This window comes from Bos javanicus, chromosome 18 (genome assembly GCF_032452875.1).
Source record: "Bos javanicus breed banteng chromosome 18, ARS-OSU_banteng_1.0, whole genome shotgun sequence".
Lineage (NCBI taxonomy): Eukaryota > Metazoa > Chordata > Mammalia > Artiodactyla > Bovidae > Bos > Bos javanicus.
In genome coordinates this window covers 25,813,954-25,824,233 of record NC_083885.1, presented here as the reverse complement: position 1 = coordinate 25,824,233, position 10,280 = coordinate 25,813,954, and the positions used below count along the sequence as shown (strand labels likewise).

The window sequence follows — 10,280 nt, the reverse complement described above, 5'->3', positions numbered from 1 at the left end:
GAGCTACACTGGACCTTTAGACACAAAGAGCCGTGATCAAACAAGACTGCTTTCGGAAACTGAAGGGGGATGAGAAGCTATTTGACCTGCCTCACCTGTGTCACAGGACAGAGACGGGAGACTTGACGGGACAAGGTAGAAGGCAGTGATGGGAGAGAGGTCCAATCAGTTTATTCCTGCAGCCCACCCACTGCACACTGGTCAGTAAACTGGTTACATACGTCCCGTGACCAGCCAACGGTTGAATTCAGCCCTCAAATGTGATTTCTTTGACTGGCGAATATTTTGGATTAGCTAAGGTTTTTTTTCATATTTATTATTTTTATTTAATTATGTGGCTGCACCAAGTCTTAGTTGCTGCACCCAGGTTTTGATCTTCGATCGTTGTGGCAAGAGGCATCTTCAGTAGCAGCATGCGGGATTTTTTTAGTTGAGGCACGTGGGGTCTAGTTCCCTGACCAGGGATCAAACCCAGGGGTCCTGCACTGGGAGAGCGGAGCCTTAGCCACTGGACCCCCAGGGAGGTCCCTAGTCAAGTTTCTTAAATCAGGGGATTTTACACCAGCACAATCTGGATTTCTCCTCATAAAAGGCAGGTGTGGTTTGGCTACACGGGCCCTCATTCCTGCAAGGTGGTGATTGGCTTGAGCTGAGTAGCAGCTGCACCCTCAGGCTGAGGCTCGTAGCCTTCCACTGACCCCACCGCTTGCCACTGCCTCCCCAGTGCTGACACCCAGTCGCCATTTCTCCTCTCCGTTGCCCTGATAACACTTCCAGTAGGTTTCTCTTATACATGGCCGTCTTCTCTTGCTCATGTTTCTCCATTGTCCCCCCCGCCCCACCCCCACAGTGACCCTTACTAGAAGCACAGAACAAAGTTCAGGAGGAAACGCCCCCAAATGTTTGCATTTGTTGGTTAGGTGACAACAACTGACTTTTATTTTCTTCTGTGCACTCTTCTACAGCTTCCAAATTCTCTACGATGAACACATACTTCTTTTTAATATCAAAAGACAAATGGACTGGTAATTACAAAGGAAATCCTCCCCATTTTTGAGTCTGAGAGCCAGGTCAAATGTTGCTGTCCTGCAGGAAGTCTTTCTGGAATCCCAGCTAGGAGTGATGGCTCCCCCAACCCTGTGCCTGCAGCTCTAAGAGTTCTTGTGTTTGTGCATGGTTCCCACACTAGACTGGGAACTCACAGAGGGGAACGACCATTTGTTCCAACAGAATTAACTGTGACTGGCTGCGGTGTGATCAAAACTGCCTGCAGGGGGCGCTAAGGGGCACGTCAGGCTCTACCAGCATCATCAGGGGAGGCGTGTCTCAGTCTTTGGAGGGCTGGGGTGGAAACGATTTTGGACTGCAATGTCCCATAGTTTGTGAGGCAAGAGGGCTTCGGGAGAAGCTGTGGGCCCCTGTGAGGTGTGGGCTCGGCAGTGGTGAGCAAGGGTGATGCAGCGTTGGAGAGGCCCAGATGGAAAGATGGACCTAGCCAGCCCAGAAATGTTTCTACTAAGCCTGAGTCAGGGGCAGGCAAAGGCCCACACAGTAAATAAAGGTTTACAGCAGGCACCAGGCGGCTCTTGGGAACCACTGCACAAAGTCCAGGGTTGGAATCAGGGACCCTGGGGCTGTGAGTGGAAGGCTAGGGAGGTCCTAGAAGAGGAAGGGAGGAGCAGGAAGGGGAAGGCTGGGGAGGCTGACAAAGGGGGAGGGCCCTGGGCTCAGAGGTAGGGAAGCTGTGCTCCTCCAGGGGTCTGACTCAAAGCTCTGCCTCTACCCATTTTCCCTGCATGCCATCCTTAGGTTAAAATGAATGGGGCTACAGAGTACCCTCGTGGTGATCACCAGAGACAGAGCAGCCATGGCACATTTCTGTCCTGGGCGAGAGCACAGGACCAAGGGTACCGCCAGCCTCCAAGGTTTGAGTCCTGCAGACTCCCAACCCCCAGCTCCAAGGGCCGGTCCAGTGCTGGTGCATTAAGACTAGCCTTCAGTCCCACTCCTGGGTCCCCTGAGATGGACCCAAGAGGCAAGTAGTCAGAAGACCCAGCCTGGGAATTCCTGGCTGCCATGGCAACAGCCCCATCCCTCCAAGGTCCTTGGGCCTTCTCAAGTCTTCAGCTGGCCCACCCAGGGTTGGGCCTGGCTGCAGGGGCTGCAGGTAGCAGTGAAGAGAGACAGGTGACTCTGCTTCTTCACACTGGCGGGGGGCGCTGGCGGCCTAGATGCGGCTGGACGAGGTGCTGCCCGAGCTGATGGGGAGCCTGGCACTGTCCGAGTTGCTCTTCAGAGGGGAGGGCCCACCCTGGGCCTGCAGGCGCATGGACCAGTACCAGAGGAAAATGAGGAAGCCTGTGGGCAGCAAGGGGGTACAGGGCTCAGAGGCTGGGAGCAGCCCCCCCGACACCACTCCCATCCACTTTGACCCATGTCTGCCCACACCCCCATTACAGGCTCCCCACAACGACTCGATCCCAGGAGTACCGACTCTGCGCCAGGCACTGGGCAACGCTCTGTGCATCATGTCACTTTAGTCTCTCCAGCTCCCTTGAGACCATGCCTCGTTATTACCATTCTGTTTCACAAACAGGGAGACTGAGGCCCAGGGAGATAAGGGGCTTGGCTGAGCCAGGGGTCCAGCAGCAGTGGGTGGGCTCTGGAGCCACCTGCTTAAGTACCAGGTGATAGTATTTCTCCCCAAATAATACTACTGTGATTTAGCAATAGCTCAGTAAATGCGTGAATTGATCAGCATCCTTACAGAGTTCCCTTCACTTCACAGATGGGAAAACAAAGGCTCACCTCCGTCACACCCCACTCTATCGCATGGGGACTCCATGGAGACCTTGCTTTCCCTGTTTTCCTGCCCAAGCTGTCCTCCCTACCCAACATGGTGAAAAACAAAGGTGTGTGTGTGTGTGTGTGTGATGTTGGGGGGCTGGGGGCAGAGGGGTGCAGGCAGAGCAGGAACAGACCCTCATGGCATCAAGCCAGGCCCCCAGGATCCAGCCCCTCTGCTCCTCCCCCCTCACCTCCTCCCCGTCTCCCCCCAAGCTCACTACCCCTTACGCAGCTCCTCCTTAGGGTTCCTCCAACACACACCCTACTTCTGGCCTCAGGACCTTTGCTCACGCTTCTCCCTCTGCCTGGAGCGCTCTAGCCCTAGAGCAGGTCTCCTCAGCCTCTAAGGTGCGCCTGGGCATCTGTAACAAGGAGCACTCTGACTCAGCAGGCCTGGGGTGGGCCAGAGGCGGCGTCTGCAATAAGCTCCTGATGCTGCTGATGCTGCTGGTCTGAGAAACACCCTTGGAGTAATGGGACCCTTGATCTCTCTGTGGGTGGAGAGATCCACCTTTTTTTTCACCGTGCTGGGTAGGAGGAGGACTTGGGCAGGAAAACAGGGAAGGCGAGGCCTCCATGGGGTCCCCGTGCAATGGGGGTGGGGTGTGAGGGAGGGGAAGTGAAGGGCGCGCTGGATCCATGGCTGGATCCTTCTGTTGTCTCTGGATGTCTCCTAAACGGAGGGGCCTCCCCCTCCAAGTGTCCCCTAGCAGGCTCAGACTGTCTATCACCTTGCCCACTATTACTTCCTTCCTCTCCCAGATGCCCTCTGATGCCTGTGGCCCTTGGTCTTCAGGGCCACACTTGGTCTTCCCCACTAGAGATGAGCTCTGTGGAGCAAGGCTCTTGCCCAGCTAGTTCACAACTGGAGCACCAGGCTTAACATAGAGTCTACACAGAGTAGGTACTCATCAGTACTTACTGTACAAACAGAGACTTGTCAACTGTGGCCCAGAGGCCCCCATTTTACAAACAGGAAGGTTGAGGCCCAGAGAAGGGGAGGCTTCAGGTCATCTGGGTCATCTCATCCGTGACCTGTTCTCTATGTCTGGGCACCCTTCCTGGGCCAGGGTCTAGGGTCTTCTCCACACCTACCTTGGAAGGAGGTGATGATGCTGAAGAAGTAGAGGACGACAAGCTGGAAGGTGCCAGAAGCAAAGGAGAAGAAGACCAAGGCCCAGGGCAGGCCGAGGACCAGACTGAGGCCCAGCAGGGTCAGCACGTGGGGCCACTTCTGGGCGTGTGGGCGCAGCCGCAGAATCTGCACCACCATGGTGCCCAGCATGGCCGTGTTGAACAGAAACACCAGGCTGAAGAGGCCCAGGTTGGTGACATGGCTGACCAAGGAGTCCTGGATCCAGCACCTGTGGGCAAGTGTACAAAGGCTCAGGGCAAGGCCGGGCTCACAGGGTGCCTCCTGGGCCGTGGGCGAGCACCGTGGTGAGCCCCAGTTACAGGGCAGTTACTTTAGACACCACTGATTCAAGGGCCAAAAAGTCACTCTTCTTTCAACTATCCTGTATTCCTTCTCTACAGCCAAGAGAAAGGCTTAGTTTGGTGCTAATATGTTTTTAACACTTTTAACACTTGCTAAAAGCAGAGACATTACTTTGCCAACAAAGGTCCGGCTAGTCAAGGCTATGGTTTTTCCTGTGGTCATGTATGGATGTGAGAATTGGACTGTGAAGAAGGCTGAGTGCCAAAGAATTGATGCTTTTGAAGTGTGGTGTTGGAGAAGACTCTTGAGAGTCCCTTGGACTGCAAGGAGATCCAACCAGTCCATTCTGAAGGAGATCAGCCCCGAGATTTCTTTGGAAGGAATGATGCTAAAGCTGAAACTCCAGTACTTTGGCCACCTCATGTGAAGAGTTGACTCATTGGAAAAGACTCTGATGCTGGGAGGGATTGGGGGCAGGAGGAGAAGGGGATGACAGAGGATGAGATGGCTGGATGGCATCACTGACTCAATGGACGTGAGTCTGAGTGATCTCCGGGAGTTGGTGATGGACAGGGAGGCCTGGCGTGCTGCGATTCATGGGGTTGCAAAGAGTCGGACACGACTGAGCGACTGAACTGAACTGAACTGAACACTTGCTAGTCTCCCTTTTCAAACAGAGCCAGACTTAGGCTCACCGCTTTCATCAAGAATTTAGTAGCAGGGTTTTCTTGTTCCTTTCATGACTTTTCACTGTTTATGACAAGTAATGCTTATTTCCCATTTATGTGTACTATGACTTAAAAAAATACATTTAACAAGCCAGAAGATTTAAAAGAAAACATTAAACAATAATAATACGGATGATACAAGGTAAGGCAAAAGTCACAAGATTATGATGCAAAAAACTGAAATTTTTAAAACACTGAAGGAATGGAAAGGATTCTTTCCTAGCCTAGGGCTCAGGAGCTCTGGATTCTACTCTAGGCTCAGAGGGACTCACAGGCCAGGCCACACCAGCCTGGGTGAATTAGCTGAATGTAGGACTGGATTTCAGCCCCGTTCATCTCCTGGCTGGGTACCTTTGAGCAGGGTGATGTGGATCCCTGCCTTCTCTGGGTCTCAGTCTTTCCATCTTTCCATGGGGAGGGAGATAGAAGTGTGCAGCAAAGGAACATGCTAGAGGTTCATCTGCTCCAGCTCAGACTCCCCCACACACAAGTGGGGAAACTGAGGCCCAGAGGGGGACCAGGACCTGCGCAAGGTTATCTGGCAAGTGAGTGGCAGATCCAGGCCTGTTCTCACCCTCCCAGAGAGGAGCATCACTCTCAGCCCAGGGCTCCAGCCAAGGCCAGGCCGGTACCTCCAGCACCCATCACCCAAGAGTCTCCTGGTCAGTGTGACCTGGGCCCAGGCTGCTCTGACTTCTGCGCCATGGGGACCACACTCCTGCCCCCAATGCACAAGCCACTCACATGGAAGGGTAGATGACGCTCTCGGGGGTATTGTGCACAGCAAGGATGATGCGACCATAGTTGTTCACGTCCACAAGTGCCACCAGCATTACCAGGGAAGCAGGGAAGCCTGTGGACAGCAAAGCAGGGAGCTCCGTCTCCCACCTTCCCAGGTCTGGCCTCCCCTTCCCTCTGGTGAGCCCTCTTCCTCTCACGTTCCCTCCGAGACCTGAGCTCCCAGAGCCCAGCCAGCTCCACTTGGGGCAAGTCCTCCAAGCTTGGACATTCCCTTCTCTATTCCAGTTCTGCTTTCCCAAGTCATGTCCTACTCTTGCGACCCCATGGACTGTAGCCTGCCGGGCTCCACTGTCCATGGGATTTCCCAGGCAAGAATACTGGAGTGGGTTGCCATTTCCTTCTCCAGGGGATCTTCCTGACCCAGAGATTGAACCTGGGTCTTCTGCATTGCAGGCAGACTTTTTACCAACTGAACTATGAAGGAAGCTCCTGGTTTCCCAAAGGGGGACCTATCTCCCCTAACCCAACCCCTGCCCCCTCGCCATCCTGAAAGGCCCTAAGGGAAAGGGCCAGCAGGTCCCTGCTGGGGGGCTGGATGTCACAGGAGAAATGAGAGAAGCAGACATTGGTGGAGTGGAGGACAGTTCAATGGGGGACATCTAGAGTTATGTTCCAATGGAATGTCTGTTCTGGGCTTTGACTCTGTCCATTAGGTGGAGCCTGAGAGCTCCCTGGAAGGGGTTGCCCACCATTAAACACCTGGATTTTGACAAACAGCCAACTCTGAAGGAATTTCATATAAATCAATGATAAGAACCAAGAAGGAATCAAATGAAAAATATGGGAGGAGCAGCAAGTTGGGATCAGGGACATGTGGAGGTTGATGGGCCTGTGCAATGATCAAAAGGACTTGTGGTATGTGCCCCTAGGCCTCGGGTCTGACAAAAGAGAGATCAGGCCACAGGTGAATTGGGTTGCTATTGGCTAAGAACAAATGCCAGAGCCATTGGGAACCTCATTATCTGAGGTTCATCGGGATGCACAGTCTGGGCCACCACCAGCCTAGGCGCATTATGTGAGGACTGGTTTACAGTCCCACTCATCCACGACTGGGTGCCTTTGAGCAGTGCCCAACCTGCACATCCGCACATGGCAGCTCTGTCTGCAAACCCCACTTGTAAAACAGAGATGAAGAGAATATGTAAGCATTTACTGGAGACAGGGCTCATCGCCTCATCCTACTAAAGAGGACCTTGATCCAGCCAAGGTAAAGAACCCCTGAGGATGGCTGAGTGAAGGAAGCAGTGAGGGAATAATCAGAAGGGTAGGTGGAGAAGTGGAATGAAGTGCCCACCTGTTGTCAAAAGCCAAGAGGAGGAGGCCGGTCTGGGGGGAACCCACAAACCCCCTCCACTAACTTACCCCAGCCCACAATGCTCAGCTTGAGCAGGTAGCCTGGGACATAGGTGCCGAAGACCTCGACCACAAGTCGGTAGAGGTTGTAGCCCTCGAGGCCCATCCAGGAGAGGCAGGCGAGCAGAGAGAAGTGCAGGAAGATGGCGCTGGCACGGCAGGCAGCCTCAGAGCCTGACAAGGCCACCGGCTCACTGAGCAGGAAGCTCACGTCCAGCAGGAAGACGGCCACCAGCAGATTCATGTGCACCTTGATGGTGTAATCCCTAGACTTCCTCCTGCACAGGTGGGCGGCGGTCAGTGTGGGAAGGCAGGGAGGTGGGAGGTGGGAGGTGGGAGGTGGGAGGTGGGAGGTGGGAGGTGGGAGGTGGGAGGGGGCCCACCCCCGCCCACCCCCGCCCACCCCTCCTCCTCCAGACAGCCTTCCCAGAGTACACACACACACACACACACACACACACACACACACGCTTCCTGTCCTACTCTTATGGCTGCAGCCAGGCTCTTGCCTACCTGTCCCTCGGCACCTACCCTGTATCCAGCACGCACAGGCTCGGGCACTGTATGTGCATTTAACAGCAGCCTCAGCTAGGCATAGATGCTCCGATTACACAGACACGACCATCAACCAGATACTCCCAAAGTCAGAAGGGAAAGACTGGAATTTTTGCTGTTTTGGAGAATCCACGCCACCCACGTTCCATGTCTGTCTGTACAACTGTACCTCTGTGAGCACAGGCTGTGTGTGCCTGTGCCCTTAAGTCTGCAAGTCTGTGTGTGCCTGCCCTGCCCCCATCCTGAGATACTACGTGGTCCAGGGCACCATCAGCCTTTCTGCCCCCAATGTGCCCTGCCTGGCACCATCCACTGCCTGTCCCAGAGGGCGCAGAAGAACACCTGCCATCCTGGACTTCCACGCCTGCTGTGCCCCTGACTCAGGCACCACAATTGGCTGGCCCCGCCCCTCACCCTCAGTTTACTCCTCTGTGAAGTGGGAGGACTGGCCCCCCAAGCGCGCGGTGAGGGTTACACTGATATAAAGCACCCAGCACAGATAAGATCTCAGTCCCGAAGCGTTCCCGTCCCTGTGTGCTGGGGCACTTTTGTGTCCTGGGTAAGTGCTGGGGGGCTTGTGCCCCCACTCCTGGCCCTCCACTAAGCCTGCCAGCCGTCCCTCTTCATCACCGACTCCAGCCCACCACGTGTGCATCTGTGACCGTGCCTGCACACGGCTGCACCCTCCCCTCCTCCCCACGAGGACAGTGAGCACACTCCAAGTGTCACTCCAGATCTAAGGCTGTCTCCCCTCTACCGCAATGGCTCCAGGCCCCAGTTGCAGGTGGACTTCAGTTTAGGCGAAGCCCAGCTCTGACAATCCAGACCCCACACACAAGCCCGTCTGAGGGTGGGGGAGGCGTTCTTCACTCTGCCAAAGGTGACCTCTTCTCTCCTCAGGCATCCAGACGACTAGGGTGACAGGTTCCTCCATGGAGCCAGGAGCTGCTGCTGCTGCTAAGTCACTTCAGTCGTGTCGGACTCTGTGTGACCCCAGAGATGGCAGCCCACCAGGCTTCCCCGTCCCTGGGATTCTCCAGGCAAGAATACTGGAGTGGGTTGCCATTTCCTTCTCCAATGCATGAAAGTGAAAAGTGAAAGTGAAGTCGCTCAGTCGTGTTTGAGTCCTAGCAACCCCATGGACTGCAGCCTACCAGGCTCCTCCATCCATAGGATTTTCCAGGCAAGAGTACTGGAGTGGGGTGCCATTGCCTTCTCCATGGAGCCAGGAGGCCGGGCCTCAAAACAAACACCAGGGAATGGGGGTGGGGAGAACCCTGGAGGCTCTGCCTTTCCACAGAGGCCATGGCCAGACAGCTCAGTAACTGGGGCCTTGCAGGCCTGGAGCGTGCGGGCTTCGGTTCAAGGATGCTTCTGCCACTTCCGTGCTGTGTGATCTCGGTCAGGTCACTTACCCTCTCTGAGCACTCTTTCATAGGACCCTTGTGAGGATGAACCTCGTTCATCTAAAGCACTCAGAACAGGGTGTGCCCATGGCTGATTCAAATCAATGTATGGCAAAAACCACTACAATATTGTAAAGTAATTAGCCTCCAATTAAAATCAATAAATTTTTTTAAAAAAGAAAAAAATTGCACTAAAAAAAATTTGCAAATCTTTGAGTAGCCTTTAAGCAAATAAAGTATTGAAATGCATTTAAAATAGAGGGAAACAATGGGATATTTAAAATAAAGGAATATATTCTATATGTTCAAAAAAAAAAAAAAGAACAGGGTGTGGCATGTGGGAAGCTTGATGTAATTGTTCACTGTTACCATCACCAGATGCATCATATTACTTACGCCCCCAGTGGAATCACATCTGGTCCTTCAAAGACAGGCATCTAGAGTCTTACGTCAACTCACCCAATTTTAAATATTGGCAGCTAATATAAACTGTCAGTGCGATGTTAGCCAAATATCACAGATCTGAGGAGGGAAGGTCAGCTGACTGAACCTCCCAGGGCTCCCACAAACCACACACACACACGTCGGGGTCAGTCAGGCCCGTCTCCAGGGCAGGTCTCCCTGACTGTGGGGTCCCAGCGCGGGGGCCGGGAATGGAGGCTCTCCCTTCTTCCCCTTTCCCTCCCAGCCCCAGGCCCTACCTGGAGCAGAGGTAGGCGGCGATGGTGAGGACGCAGGCCAGGGCGGAGATGACGCAGCCCACGTAGGAGAGGAGGCTCAGGTAGTGCTTGTGCACGGCGTCCACCTCCAAGGAGGCGACCTGGGCCACAGGAGGGGTCGGGGTTGGCCTCCGTGCTGAGGGTGTGCCCAGGTCGGGGGCTAACCCGTGGTCCCTGCAGGACCTTGGGCATCTATGAGCCACTCTTGCCCCCCAGCGGAGCAGAGTGGGGTCCCATGAGTGCATTTTTTCACCACATTCTCATATGGATCCCTGTCCCCACCAAGGTCCAGCAGCCTCCACCAGAGAACCCCTTTTTTGTCCTGGCACTAACTCTGTTTCTAGAACACTCAACTCAGAAATAAGTCTCCTGGGAGGGAGTGAGCTCCTGATACCCAGAGAGCACCAGAGGACCACTCTGGTCCCTCAGATGG

The 10,280-nt window shown here is 54.4% G+C and overlaps 1 protein-coding gene across 6 annotated transcripts in view; it reads right to left on the bottom strand.

The window, feature by feature from the left end:
• Window positions 1–916: 916 nt before the first annotated feature.
• ADGRG1 (adhesion G protein-coupled receptor G1) overlaps window positions 917–10,280 on the bottom strand; it is a 46,162-nt gene continuing 36,798 nt past the window's right edge. For all 6 annotated transcript variants that reach the window (XM_061387323.1, XM_061387327.1, XM_061387329.1 and 3 more), the window contains exons 10-14: window positions 9,830–9,948; window positions 7,177–7,445; window positions 5,758–5,866; window positions 3,943–4,211; window positions 917–2,358 (exon numbers count right to left, since the gene is read on the bottom strand). In XM_061387323.1, coding sequence (XP_061243307.1) covers window positions 2,228–2,358; window positions 3,943–4,211; window positions 5,758–5,866; window positions 7,177–7,445; window positions 9,830–9,948 — 897 coding nt within the window. In that variant the 3' untranslated portion in view covers window positions 917–2,227. The remainder of the gene's footprint in view (window positions 2,359–3,942; window positions 4,212–5,757; window positions 5,867–7,176; window positions 7,446–9,829; window positions 9,949–10,280) is intronic.